Source organism: Vanellus vanellus (assembly GCF_965231255.1).
Source record: "Vanellus vanellus genome assembly, chromosome: Z".
In the NCBI taxonomy this organism is placed as follows: domain Eukaryota; kingdom Metazoa; phylum Chordata; class Aves; order Charadriiformes; family Charadriidae; genus Vanellus; species Vanellus vanellus.
This window is the reverse complement of record NC_138908.1, coordinates 57,209,628-57,224,080: the sequence shown is the minus strand read 5'-3', so window position 1 is coordinate 57,224,080 and position 14,453 is coordinate 57,209,628. Positions and strand designations below refer to the sequence as shown.

The following is a 14,453-nucleotide window of genomic DNA, read 5'->3' as shown; positions in this document are numbered from 1 at the left end:
GCAATAATATAATGCAATGGATGTAACGTTTGATGAAACAAAAACTCAGAAATGTGTCTTGCTAGAAATCCTTGACAGCTATTCTACAAAAAAAAAAAAGAAAATAATTGAATGTGGAATTACTATTTGTTGGTAAACAGAACCTATATTCAAACTACTCATTTACCTTGTAGCTGAGAATCTACCTGCGAACGTCTAATCTTGACAATGCATTTGCACACATCACCAAAGTGCAAGCAGACATCTTACTACTGAGTGTCTTCCGGGACATCATAATATTGTTCAGAGCAGATTGTTCCATTTGCCTTTACAGTATTGAGAGAAGGCCTGAAGGGTGAGTATCAATATTTAAAAGCTTTTGCAGTAATGTATTTGTAAATCTGTTCTCAGTCTGAGTAAATTCTTAATAATAATATGGAGTTGCTTGGTAACTTGTGGAGTCAGATTTTTAAAATACAGAGGGGTAAGTGTTACCTGTATCCACAAGTGATAGTTCTTGAGTGTTGTTAGTTGCATGTGGATACGCATATTAGGTGTGGAGGTAATGACTGAGAGTGCGGGTCTCCAGCTGTCTGTACAGACATGTTTTCGCTGACAGGAACTTGAAAACTGAATGTAAATAGAAGAAAAAGGTAGCACCCACATGTTTGAATATTTTAATAAAAAATGTTTCTAACATTAGAAGTAGGAATTGGTGAAGGTGGCAGCAGAGTAGCAAAGATGAAGAGAGAGAAAGTTTTGTCTGTGGTGTGGTTGTGGGGAGGTATTTTTGCGCAAAAGAAGTAGCAACGTAAGAGCCAGATACTTTCAGACAATTAAGATTAGTGAACCTAAGGAGGAGATAAAGGTTCCCAGATAGTTTTTTGAAGTGCCTAAGCAGGTTATTTTTCTTACAGTTAAGGTATCTTGGTTGCAGCAAGAAGGGACCTGTTGTGTTTTTTTTAAGCAGAAAGCAAGTTGTTGATCTGTTTCAGAGGAAAATATTTTCAATACTTTTCAAAGAAGACTCCCAACAATATCTAAAGCCTGGAATTGTCTTATTGAAGGGTGAATAGAACCTGAAGTATCTGATTTTGTCTTCTGTCTACTCATAGCTGTATTCCCCAGAACTACCAATATAAAGAAGCCCAGCTTAGGTTTATTTGGTAACTTTATGTAGAGTAGAGATGTGGGCCTGTAGGATTCGTGGTTAAAGGAAAGTCATTTTGGTCTGTACAGTAAACTTTGCTGAGGTTAAGCTGCTTATTTTCATTAGGTTTACTTCAAGATACTAATTTTATGTTGACTACTATTTTAAAATTGCTAAACGTAGTCATTTTTCCTTTCAGTCTAAACCCTACTGCCAGTATCCAAGTTCTTCAAGAAGTGTCCATGTCTCGGTACATTCCTCATCCTTTTCTTGTAGTGTCTGTTACATTGACATCGGTGAGGACAGAGACGGGCATCACCTTGAAGATGCCTCAACAGGTAACACGTCTATAGCGCTCAAAATTTAAAAGAATCGGTGCCTGGATTTGTTAGTTTAGTCCTCAGAGGTTACCTGGCTGATAATTGATCATAAATCAGTGGTTTTGCCATGTGGTAAAATGCAGAATGTGTTTTTTCTGATACTTGATACATTGACATTTTATGTGTGAACTGGAGGCAGAGGTGGTAGAAGTAAAATCCACATTCTTCTATTTCATAGCTTCTCTTGTCACCTTGTAAAGTTTGGGGCCAAATCTTGGAGGACAAATTAAACTTAACTATGTCAAGGGTATGTTTCTCTCTTGTGTATTAAAAGTAGAACACCAGAGCAATCTGTGGCATTGGGAAGCGCCTTTCTTGCAGCAACAGGTCCATTACTCAAAGAGTAAACAGAAAAAAAGGAAAAGATGTCATATGACCCTATAAGGTTACTTCTAATCTATTTCCTAAAAAGTAAAAGGAAGATAATCTCTCCCATTGGTTATGTCAGGAGATAGGCCAACAGCCAAAAAATGACTAAGATGTGAAGGTGAAGTCCTGTCTTAACTGCAGGAAATGATTCAGGCCACTGAAAGCACACTGCAAGAGAACTTGGATTTTTGTTGTCTGTGGTGTAAACAAATTAAGCTTAACTATTTGAGTAGCTGCATTTTCTCATCAGAGCAGCTACCTTAAGATAGTTTGGAAGTTGTGTTGTCTGTGGGGCAGGCCATAGACATGTGAAGGTGCGTATTTTTCTCCACATACCAATGCCACAGGGAGATACGAGAGCAATGGCACATATGTAAAATCTAAAGGTTTGCACTTGCTTCCTTCAGTTCATTCTAATTTAGTGTCACACATGTGTCCTGAGACTTTGATACGATCTTAGACAAGGGCATAAAAGGTTTTCTAGTCCATCTTGCAGTGAGACACCATCCTTACTGCTGAACTACCTGACCTATGGTGTTTCCTAATTTTGAGAAAAAGCTACTGAAACTTTTTAGAGCACTAGTAATATTTTAAAGTTAGCTTCAGACTGAACAAATATCGCCCCTTTTCTTTGTAACTAAGAGCCCATATCTTCAAACCCTCAATCAAAAGAAAATTATTAATGTTATCACTGAATATGACACTGCACTGTAGACAAAGCAATGTGCCTGACTTAGTGGAGCGTGTCAGCCTTTTCAGTGTTGTTACTTGTTAGTGACCTTAACCCCTGATGCTGTAAATTTACCATACAGGCCCTCTACCCATGTGTTTTAAAACTAAACTTCAGGCACAGCATAGTATTAGCTCCAGCGACTTGGTTTAAAATTAACATGAAACAGTTCTGAAAAAAATCTCTAGAAAGAATACTTTGCTTTCCTGGTATACCTAATTAGAAAGATTTTTCTCTAACTGCAGCTTCTAAAAGTTCAAGATGCTCTACAAATGTGGCTCAGCTCTTCTTGGCTCAACTGTTCTTGGCTTATGTACCACTGTTAGTCTTTGCCGTCAGATACTGGCAATCATACTGGTGATACTGATAAGAATAGAGAGCTTTATTTTTCTTAAAATATTGGTGGCTTGCCCATGCCAACAGGTATAGTTGGAAAAAGCCCATATCAAATAAACATGTGGAATGAGTCTGGTGAACAAGAAACATTCCAGTATTTACTCCTTTGCACAAGAACTGCATAAATGAATCTATCTGTAGGTACTTGGTTCTACTTCATTTTCCTGAGTCCTTCAGCACTGAATTTGGTTGTTAGTGACCTCTGTATGGCAGTGCAATTAATTTACTCTTTTTATTCTGGGTTTGTATTGTGGTTATGGGTAAAATCATGCATTCAAAAAGCTTAAATAATTTGTGTAATACTCTTTTATCTTTAGGCTTGTGAGGCTGAAAGTATTATGCTAAACTTAGCAGGACAACTCATCATGTTGCAAAGGGATCGATCTGGACCCCAGATACGAGATAAGGATAATAATCCTAATCAAAGGAAGCATGTGAGTAAATATATGTGGAATATTGTGTATGGCTTCAAAGATGTTATCAGTGACTGAAGAAGTTGTGGAAGGGAGTGGTCCAGGCATAAGAAAAGGTCTATAACGCAAGGCAGTATCTACACTTATAGGCTAAATTGTTAGCTGGAAGTAAATCACTACTCTTGTGATTTTATTTTTCTTCCCCTCTAAGAATCTGTGAAACATTACTACTTGTGTGAATGTCTAATTAAAGTATTTACTACTTGCATTTACTCCTTGTGTTGCACTGAAAGGTAAGAGTTTTAATCATAAAGGTCCTGTGCTAAATTTGTTACACACTGATGACAGAAAATCTCCGGTCTATCTAAAACTGTTCTGTATGTTTATGGAACGCTATCTTTTTTTGCAGAGCATGTTTACAAAGTTCCTAAAAACAACAATAATAGAAATCAATGACTGAACTTTTCAGTTTTTCTGTGCTGATGAAAAACACTTCTACATGAAACAAGCACTTTGGGAGAGGGAAATCTGAAAAGTTTAGATGAAGAGTTGTTTGCAGCTCAATCGAACACTAGCAAATTTGATGTTTGTAGTAATGTTATTAGTTCTAGGTTGGACTCTTGGGCTAACTGAAGAAGCAGAGAGCTTTTCCTCCCTTATTCTCACCTCTCTGGCTTCCTGACTAAGTATAAGGACGTTAAAAAAAATTTAAAGAAATGTCTCTTGAGTTCAAATAAATAGTAAGTGGTGTTTTCCCAGGTGTGAGGGTGCAGTTAAGCAGATTGTTTCTCTTTGTTAGAAGAATAACATGTTTTGAAGTGAGTAGTTCTTAGACGAAAAAAGAGTTCTTGTGAAGAGGGTTAAAAAAGATAATCATTAATTCTAATGATTCTGATTATTTTTTCCTTTTTTTTTTTAAATAGCTGCCTTTTTGTGCTCCAGTTGTCCTAGCCCAGTCTGTTGAAAATGTATGGACTACGTGCAGGGTCAACAAACAGAAACGCCACTTATTGGAGGCTCTGTGGCTCAGCTGTGGTGGGGCAGGTATGAAAGTCTGGCTTCCCCTGTTTCCCAGAGATCATCGAAAACCACATTCCTTTCTGTCAAGACGGATCATGCTGCCTTTCCACATCAACATATACCCATTGGCTGTTTTGTTTGAAGATGCCTTGGTTCTTGGTGCTGTTAATGACACTGTGCTCTATGACTGTTTATACACTCAAACCAGTGCTAGAGAACACTTAGAGGTTCTTTTTCCTTTCTCCATTGTTGAGAGAACCTCTCAGATCTACCTCCATCACATTTTACGCCAGCTCTTGGTTAGGAACCTTGGTGAACAAGCCTTGCTATTGGCCCACTCTTGTGCCACATTACCATACTTTCCTCACGTACTAGAACTGATGCTTCATGAAGTGCTGGAAGAAGAAGCTACCTCGCGGGAACCAATTCCCGACCCTCTGCTTCCCACTGTGGCGAAGTTCATTACAGAGTTCCCCCTCTTCCTGCAGACAGTTGTTCATTGTGCTAGGAAGACAGAATATGCCCTGTGGAATTACCTTTTTGCTGCTGTTGGAAACCCGAAGGACTTATTTGAAGAGTGCTTAATGGCCCAGGACTTGGACACAGCTGCCTCTTATCTTATTATCCTACAGGTAATGGTACCTCATATATTGCGAGAGAGGTGATACTTAATAAAGTTGTTGTACTTAAAAAATATCGTCATTCTAATGTTACACGTTGAACAAATTTTCAGTTTAACCTTTTTCTGTTGAGATTATGTCAGTTATGAAGAGGGGTAATATCATGCAATGTAAGTAGTTTACAGTTATAGAAAGGAAAATAATAGCATGAAATTTGCTTCTTCTAATCTCTTGAATGTGACATGATCTGGCTTGACTTAATAGGGCTTTTGTTGCTCGATGGCAAAAGCAAATGACTTAATTATGTTTTGTTGCTTGCAGAATATGGAAGTTCCAGCAGTTAGCAGACAACATGCCACTCTCCTATTTAATACTGCCTTAGAGCAGGGAAAGTGGGATCTTTGTCGACATATGATCAGATTTCTTAAAGCCATTGGCTCTGGAGAAACAGAGACACCTCCAGCTACACCAACAACTCAGGTTTGTGATGAAGATAGTAAATACTGTGCATCAAACCCTGCATGATTAATCTTGCTATTATATAGCATGTTTGCTTCTTTGATTGTATGTTTGAGTTTTCTTGGTTTTAGGAACCTAGCTCAAGTAGTGGCTTTGAGTTCTTCAGACATCGCAGCATTAGTTTATCCCAATCAGCAGAGAATCTCCATAGCAAATTTAACTTGACAAAAACACTGAGTATGCCTTCTGGCCCATCTGGAAAAAGGTAATTGGTGGTAATGTCCTCTCCTTTCTCACTTTGTTAATTACTGTACTAAGTCTCTTACCAATTTAAGTTACAGAAGTGCATTATATGATAGAATTAGACTTGTCATACTCTCCCTCCACATCCTTCTGCATTTGTCTTTTCCTGACTCTTGTAATGTCTGTGCCTCTCTTACATTCTTGGGAGAATATATTCTTACACATGTGAGAGTGTGTGTGTGTGTGTGTGTGTGTATAAGCACAGACACACTTGCATGGATATTGCTGACCAAAAGCCTCTGAATCTACTGGATGTATATGTAGTCATTTAAGTAGCTAGTGAGACCGCATGTCTTATATTTAAAGGATCTGTTTTGCTGAAAGAAATGTCTTGAACAGCTCACAGTACTGCAGGATGATAGTATATGTTGTGCTGTGATACTGTGCGCATCTTGATTTAGTAGTGTGTTGCCAAGCCATAAATGGAGCCTTTTAGACCTTGGAGTGAATCCCTTTTAAACAGCTGTATACAGAATTCACGTTGATTGGTATTAATATTCAGAAGCAGCACTGAGCTGAGATTCATTATTATCTTGGTTTTGGCTTTTTTCCCCCCATATAAGACTTTCAAAGAAATCTTGGTACAAATTCAAATGCTTTTATTTAGTAATTTTCCATAGAAACTACTATGAGTTTTGATTGTAAGGGTCCTAGAGTAATACTTGACTTGGTCTCTAAACCTGCTTCTCAGAAGTCACTTTGCAATGGCATCTGCCTTTTCTTTCTCCTTCTTTACTTTTTTTCTGCATTGCTAATAATTTAATACACTATGGACACTGCTGCTGTTGTTACTTCCTTGCCTTATTTCACTTACCTGTTGAGGCAGTGGGATGTTTTAGAGAACATAATTAGCAGGGAATAGTGGAAACTGCTTTTGTTGGTGCACAGAAAACTCCAACTACTACTCTGGTCACTCAGAGTACTGTGGTTGTGGCCCACAAACACCCTTCACAACTCCATTTCAGTCTTAATGTCACTGTCCTGTGGTCTCTCTATAGATGGAGTAAAGACAGTGACTGTGCTGAGAACATGTACATTGACATGATGCTCTGGCGGCACGCTCGACGTCTGCTAGAAGAAATCAAGCTGAAAGACCTTGGCTGCTTTGCCGCACAGTTAGGCTTTGAGCTGATCGGTTGGCTGTGCAAGGAGCGAACCAGAGCTGCCCACGTGGAGGATTTTGTGTTCGCTTTGAAGAAGCTACACAAGGATTTCCTCTGGCCGTTTCCAGTCATACCAGCTTCGTCTGTTAATTCACCTTTCAAGAATGGAAAGTACAAGACAGGTGCTGTAACATCTGAGTTGATTTGGACTGGGTTTCTCTCTTGCAGTCCTACATCCATCAGTCTGAATCTGTCCTTCCTCAGTTCAGCCAAGGAAAGCACAGGCTGAGGCTTGCCACCTGCACAGCTTTCTCACACAGGGTGTGTTTTTTGAAGGGGTTTTGTTTAGCACAGACAGCATCTTTTGTGTAGTCTGACATTACTGTTTCTGTTGAGGTTTCTTGCTTTCTCAGGTGCCCTGAACTGGATATCACTTGTGCAGATGTTGAGTTGAATGTGGATATTCTCTTTGATGTAAATTCTGCTACAGAAAATTACTAAAATCAACATTCTTATAGTCTTTAGATGAGGATTTGAATAACTTTCTTATATTTAAAAAGTAATGTTCCTAATATTTGAAATTTGCTTTGTGTTAAGGGGTAAGAATTTTGAGAACTTGCTGTAAACCTCCTTTGTATTATTAATCTCTCAGTTCACCAGTTTACCTTCTTAGGGCAAAGTTGATACTAAATGCCAAATCTTCCTCTTTTTGGTAGTAGCAGTACCATTGTTTAGTTCTATTGATGCTAACGCTTTATCAGCTGATATTTCTTTTATGCCACTGCTGACCTAAAAAGCTGATCAGAAATTCTTGAAAGACCTAAACTTGCTGCGTTCCCTTGCTTTTGGTGATCCCTCAGCAAGCTAATTGAATATTGATTTAGAAACAAGTTTTATCGTCCTATAATGCCTGGAGAGGACTTTCCAAATTGCCTTTTTGATGGTTACATGACCTGTCCTTTGGTGGGTTCTTTTTTTTCAGCTGTGGGGGAGCAGCTGCTAAAATCTCAGTCTGCAGACACCTTTGTAAACATGGAAATGGACACAGGGGTTTCAAACACACCTCGAAGTCGCAGCTGGCTTGGCACTATTGGCTCCTCTCAGAGAGAGCTTGACACAGTTTCATCCCATGGACCACACATGCAAGATGCATTCCTTTCTCCTTTGCTAAGTAAAGGTTAGTCACTCTTCCTTCTGTCTGCTCATAGGAAAAATGCACCTGGAAGTACATGCTTATATTTTGATACTTGCATGCCACTGCTGTATTGTTGCTTCTCAACTGCTGATAACCATAATTCAGGCAAAAACAAAAAAAAAAAGGAGGATTTGTTGAAAAGTGAACTGAAATTTTTACAACAGAAAGATCATGGCTGTGACATACATCTTTAAGTACTTGAAAGAGAATATGAAACTGATGTTTGCTGAAGTTAATGTCCGTGGTGGTAACTTGAAATTTAGTACTTTTACAGTCTGGCTAGGAAGAGTGTTCTGAGTTCTTTGGCTCTTGCACGGGTTGGCCTCTTGCACAGGTTGGCACTTTTAATGCATGAAGCTTGTGCTTTTGGATTTCTTTAGAAATATGTTAGATACATTATTTATTGAGGAAGTTTAGGAAATTATGGTCCCATGTAGTTTTCTTTTTTCCTATGGCTTTGTTTAAATAGCTTTTTAAAAGCTCAAATGTATGGTCAGCTTATGAAAGTACAAAGGGGAATTTTATTCTCTGCATCTTTTCTGACCACAGAGACAGGAAATGTTAGTCTGACCATCTGACCATTCATCTCTTTTATTTTCACTCCTGTTTCTTTTGTTTATTACTTCTGGAGACTGCAAGAATGCATTTAGGTTTAAGTAAGTTTGTTATAGAACTCAACAAAAAAGCATAATTTAAATGGGGAAAACTTACTTTGCTTTTTATTGCACTATCTTGTATTGCTGTCTGCCACTACCACTGCTTAAAACAAGTATCTCTTTTTTTTTTTTTTTTTCTGAGCTGGATGAACACCTTTGAGTTCAATGCACTTCAGTATACATTTTGAAGCATTTTATTTCTGAAGTGAAACTAAATTAATTGTCTTTAAAATGTTGTGCACTGAATTCTAATAATAATAATTTCACAAATAACTAATCCAGCAGTAGTATTTACAGGCAAGAAGCTGATAAAATAACTTTCTGACTTTCTGAACATTTTCCACAGAAAAGATGCATCTACTTTAATATGGAAACCCTTCTAGAGGGTGGGTGCCTTCCTGACTCGCCACTACAATGGTTTTAGCTTTGCTGTTACTGTTCCTGTGCCTGTGCAAATTCTGTGGCTACATTTACTCTTCATATATTTTTATTAGAAACCCTTCTTTTTGTAGTTAGTGCAGGTAATTATTTACATTCCCAAGCATTCAGAATCTTCAGGGTTTTGTATGAAGAAAAAAACTTGTTATGGCATCTTCATTTTTAATAAACTTAAAGGTTAAGAAAGCAGTATCTTTAGATAGACTGCAACCCTTCCCACAGACTTATTTCTAGGATTAAAGTATGTAAGAGGCTGTCACTGTGCTCTTACAATGATTGCCAACACATCTTTGGGATGCCTTATTCATATTATTATGCAGAATTATTTTTATTTGATATAAAAACTACTGCATTCCTGAAATAATAGTTCTCCCATGTAGTGTGGCAAGCTGAAGTGGGATGGCCTGAAGTAACTTCTTAGCGCTGTGATACACAGCAAAGCATTACTGTGTAATTTGTCAGTTTCTATAGGAAGTAGTTCAGAAGTTCTGAGTCTTACTAAAGTAAGTAGTTTCTTTTTTCCTTATGTTTCTGAGTGTTTTTGATAGGTGATGAATGCAGCATAGGTTCAGCAACAGACCTGACCGAAACAAGTTCTATGGTGGATGGTGACTGGACCATGGTGGATGAAAACTTCTCCAGTCTAAGTTTAACTCAGTCGGAGCTTGAACATATCTCTCTAGAACTGGCTAGTAAAGGGCCGCACAAGTCACAGGTCCAGCTGCGGTAAGTAATGTAGTCTTTGCATTTGAAACTTAAAATGACTAATATGCAGCATTAGTAGAAAGAAACTCTGTCTACAGAATTACACTGGGATTCCGTCTTCAGAGTGGAAAAAGAAATAAGCAGACTGTTATTTCCATGCAGGTACTTGCTACATATCTTCATGGAAGCAGGATGTCTGGATTGGTGTATTATCATAGGCCTTATCCTCAGAGAATCTTCAGTAATCAACCAGGTTTTCAGTATAATGCAATCCTCTGATATTGATAGAGAAATCTGTCAGAATATCAAGACCGGCCTATATGCTGTTGACAAATGGGCTTCTACAGATTGGTAAGTGTTATTTTCTACCTTTGTTTTCATTCCACTTGTAGGTAATTAGTTACCTAGAAAGTAACTTTGAATTATCTCAGCCGTAGCTGAAACAATTATTTAAAAGCACTTTTGCAGAAAATTTGCGGACAGTCACTTAATACAGTTGTGATCAAACTGGGGAAAAAAAAAAAAAAAACCCAAAACCAAAAAACATCCCAAAACAACCAAACCTCCAACTTTTATTGTCTGATTATGGTTGACTTTTTCCCTCTATTTAAAAAAAGAGAGTTTCTGTACAGGAAGGATTATAGACCATACTCATTTATACTAAACATCTCCCAACAAATGCTGGTAATATGACAGAAGTACTATTTTTTAATTCACTTATGGTGTTCTATACCATTATTTTCCTAGCCCTGGGTACAAGCCATTTCTAAATATCATCAAACCACAGATCCAGAAACTAAGTGAAATAGCAGAAGAGCAAGTACAGCCTGAAGCTTTTCAGCCAGTGAATCCTTCTAAGGTTACCGAACAAGCGAACCCCAGAGCTGAGGAAAGCAGGACTTCATCTAGCCATGGCAGTAATCCTCAGAGTGATGCTGGCAACAGCAATGCAAGCAGGCATGAAGAGGACAAGTCTAAGACAGAGGATGAGGATTCATTCCAAGAAGGCAGTTATGACTGTATTGTGTCTTAAATGGAAGATGAACAACTTCCCATGCATCAGGTGTGAAAGGAAGCAAACCAGCTCTTAGACATGCTTCCATGTTTTGGATGTGAACTTTCTCTTTTTTTTTTTTTTAATATTTCAATCTTTGAAATATTTAGTGGGGATAATTAAGCAGCAGTTTCATCTAATTTCAAAAGGAGGCAAGGGTTTTTTATGCAATCTTCAGACTGCAGCTTTAGGTTCTGATACTTCAGAGTGTTGAGAGACAGTGACTACATATGGAGACAGGTTCACCTAATGTTCATCAGTACCTTTACATCACCAACACATGTTCTGAAGAAACTACTTATCTTTTGCTTGAGTTTAAAAGGCGAAGAGGGGATTAAACTTAAAAAACTGTTATCCTACGCAGCTTGCCTGCCTCAGAAATGTCTGATCAATGCAGTTCAGATTAGTTTGATATCCGTATTTTGTATTAAAGGACTGTAAAATATATTGTATGTTTTTGTGAATACTCTTGTACAAATACTCAAGGCTGTACCGAATTTGAAGGTACCTGTATGTATTGTGCATGTTTCTAGATGACTAGTAAAGTTAAAGCAGAGTTGCACTTCTTTCTGGATGAGGCATACTTCACTGACCTAACATTGACACAAGGTGGCTTACCTGGTTTTTACTGCCACTTACAGATCTTGTAGTTGGGTTTAAGGGATTGCTGAAGGTTATTTATTTCATTGTAAATTCTTTTCTGAAAAATGGATTTTTTAAATGTAAATAATCATCATATACTCTTGCTATGGAAAATTAGTTTAACAGCTCATACATAAACATTTTTCAAACATTTTATAATATGCATACTTGTAACTAAGACATATTTAACTTTCATACAATGTTATGGAAAGCTGGCTGCAGAAGTCTGTTGCTTGGAGGTACTTATTTTTTCTAGCTGCTGTCCCTATGTAATAACTACCTGTAACAGTATTAATTTAGATATTAGCTTGTTTGTACTGTGCAATCTGAACAAAAATGCAACATTACTCATTTTATACAAAATAAACTAGTTTATTTTTTATAACATCACTTGATTACTGACATGGACCAAACTAGTCATTATAGGATAGTTATAGCATCTGTTGCTTTTCTAGTGTACTTACTAAATGCACATCCATTTTAAACTCTGAAAATTAAGAATATTCACAATTAAGTTGAAATAAATTGTGATTTTATCATCTTTGTTTCCTTTGTAGATAAGATCAAGTGCTTTAAAATGTACAAATATTAAACTGTTGCTTTAGAATGGCTTTACTAAGCCAACACAACCAGTACAAGTGCAATAATTGCGAGTATTACTTGGAAAGCTGGAGATTTTAGTGAATGCAGCTTGAATTTCCATTATAGAGTTGAAACTAATATTGAAGTTACAGGAGGGAAATGTGGTTCAAGAGTCCCAGCATTAAGCTTCATCTGCATTGTAGCTACTGGTTACAGATAATGTCTATCATACCTACAAGCCTGTTGTGATCTGACGTCAAAATCCATTATTGTTACAAGGGGATACGTAAAGCTTTTTTATGATAAAAAAAATCTGCTTAATCTATGTTAAAAGAAATAAAAACTGTGCTTCAAGTTAATATTTTTCTGTGATTCTGTGGTAATGATGTAAGCCAAGCCCATCCTGATCAGCTTTCTGCTGTTCAGGTTTTGGATCTGTACAAGTAAACACATCCATTAACTGATATACTAACATTCTTAATATTAGTATCTTACTACTGTGCTACTGTTGTTTAGCAGTTAAATCTTTTTAGTTGTGAAATTTTAGAAGTTTGTACTACTTTAGTAGTAATTATCTCTATGCAAATCTTGTGTGCTAATTTTGTATTTCAATTTCACTGCTGTTATACCTGTAATTAAAAGACAAATGTATTCAACTTTACTTGAAGTTACTCCTGTGGAAAATAACTGTTTCTGACTTCAAGCCATTGGCTGTAAATTACCAGAATTCAAGTAGGTTGTCTCAGAGAAACAAAGCTCTCAAAGAAACTACCCAATGAAGATTGGTTGTTTGCTACATCATACCCCTATGGCCTGTTTTACAGGATGAAGGTATCAAGCTTCTAAGTTAAAAATTACCTTATTAGTGCATTTTTGAAGTTACATCCATCCATTGTTTTGAAAAAAGGTGTATTGGGTTTTGGTGGCAAGACTGTGGTAGCAAGGGGGGCTGCAGGGGTGGCCTTGGTTAGCCCGTGTCAGACACAGCCAGTTCCAACAGACCCACCATGGCAACAGCTGAGCCCATCTCTGATAATGTATTTAACATGGGGTAAAATGTGCTGTGCAGCAGCTGTGAGAGAGATGAGCAAGAAAAAACAAAATGCAAGGAACAAGCCTGAAGACAGCCAGGCCCATAAAGGATGCTCCAGGCTCTGTAGCAGAGATCCCTGGATCTACACAAGTATAACTATTAACTGATATACTAACATTCTTAATATTAGTATCTTAATACTGTGCTACTGTTGTTCAGCAGTTAAATCTTTTGAGACCACGGTGAAGCCAGCTGTTTCCCTGCAACCCATTGTGGAGCACATCAGAGCCGCTACCCGCACTGTAGCCCGTGGAAGACACCACACCATAGCAGGTGGATGAGCCCAGAAGGAACCTGCAGCCCACAGAGAGCCCATGTAGGAGCAGGTTTTCTGGCAGAACTGCAGCCCATGCTGGAATAGTCTGTTCCTGAAGGACCTACCCCAGCAAGAGGAGGATCCATATTGGACCAGTTCATGAAGGACTGGATCCCATGGGAGGGACTCCATGCTGGAGCACGGGAACAGTGTGAGGAGGAAAGAGCAGCAGAGAGGAACAGTTGTGGACTGACCATGACCTGACCCTTGACTGACCATCCCTGACCACCCCTGCATCTGCATTTGATACCATCTCTGCACCATTGTGGAAGAAGAGGCACAAGAGCAAAGTTGAGTCTGGGAAGAAAGGGGAAGGTGTTTTGATTTTTCCCGGTGTTTGTTGCTATGCTACTTTATTTTTAATTGGTAATAAATTAAATTAGTTTTCCCCAAGGCTGGTTTGTTTTGCCTATTATGGTAACCCTGTCTCAACCCATGAGCTGTTTCATCTTATTTTCTTTCTGGCCTGCTGAGGAGAGGGCATGAGAGCACAGTTTGCTGGGCACCTGGCACCCAGCCAAGGTTAACCCACCACAAAAGGTTTCTCCATCTACAAATACACACTGCTCCCTCAACTTAACATAGGAAAAATGGACCATTTAACCAGCTGAGGGTCAGTATTTTCTGTGAGTTGCAACTCACTGCGTCTTTCACTTTGCTTATCCAGCTCACATAAAACTGGCTGCCCTGGTTCTTGCCAGCCTGGCCTACTTCAACATTCAGCATTTAATGTCATACAAAGATGTCCAATTTCCTCCTTCACCAGCATTTGCATATCATCAAGTTTTCCTGATCTGGTTCTCATCCTGTACAAAACCAATTGCCTCTGAAAAACAGCAACAATGCTGGA

The 14,453-nt window shown here is 38.2% G+C and overlaps 1 protein-coding gene across 1 annotated transcript in view; it reads left to right on the top strand.

Annotated features, from left to right (window-relative positions):
• Window positions 1–13,996, top strand: part of RIC1 (RIC1 homolog, RAB6A GEF complex partner 1) — a gene marked incomplete at its 5' end in the record, with an annotated part of 46,803 nt that extends 32,807 nt beyond the window's left edge. Inside the window, 11 exons of the mRNA XM_082498120.1 lie at window positions 174–334; window positions 1,329–1,467; window positions 3,322–3,438; window positions 4,341–5,069; window positions 5,379–5,537; window positions 5,648–5,781; window positions 6,818–7,104; window positions 7,905–8,099; window positions 9,760–9,937; window positions 10,079–10,267; window positions 10,664–13,996. Of these exons, the coding sequence (XP_082354246.1) occupies window positions 174–334; window positions 1,329–1,467; window positions 3,322–3,438; window positions 4,341–5,069; window positions 5,379–5,537; window positions 5,648–5,781; window positions 6,818–7,104; window positions 7,905–8,099; window positions 9,760–9,937; window positions 10,079–10,267; window positions 10,664–10,949 (2,574 nt within the window). The 3' untranslated portion in view covers window positions 10,950–13,996. The remainder of the gene's footprint in view (window positions 1–173; window positions 335–1,328; window positions 1,468–3,321; window positions 3,439–4,340; window positions 5,070–5,378; window positions 5,538–5,647; window positions 5,782–6,817; window positions 7,105–7,904; window positions 8,100–9,759; window positions 9,938–10,078; window positions 10,268–10,663) is intronic.
• Window positions 13,997–14,453: the final 457 nt, after the last annotated feature.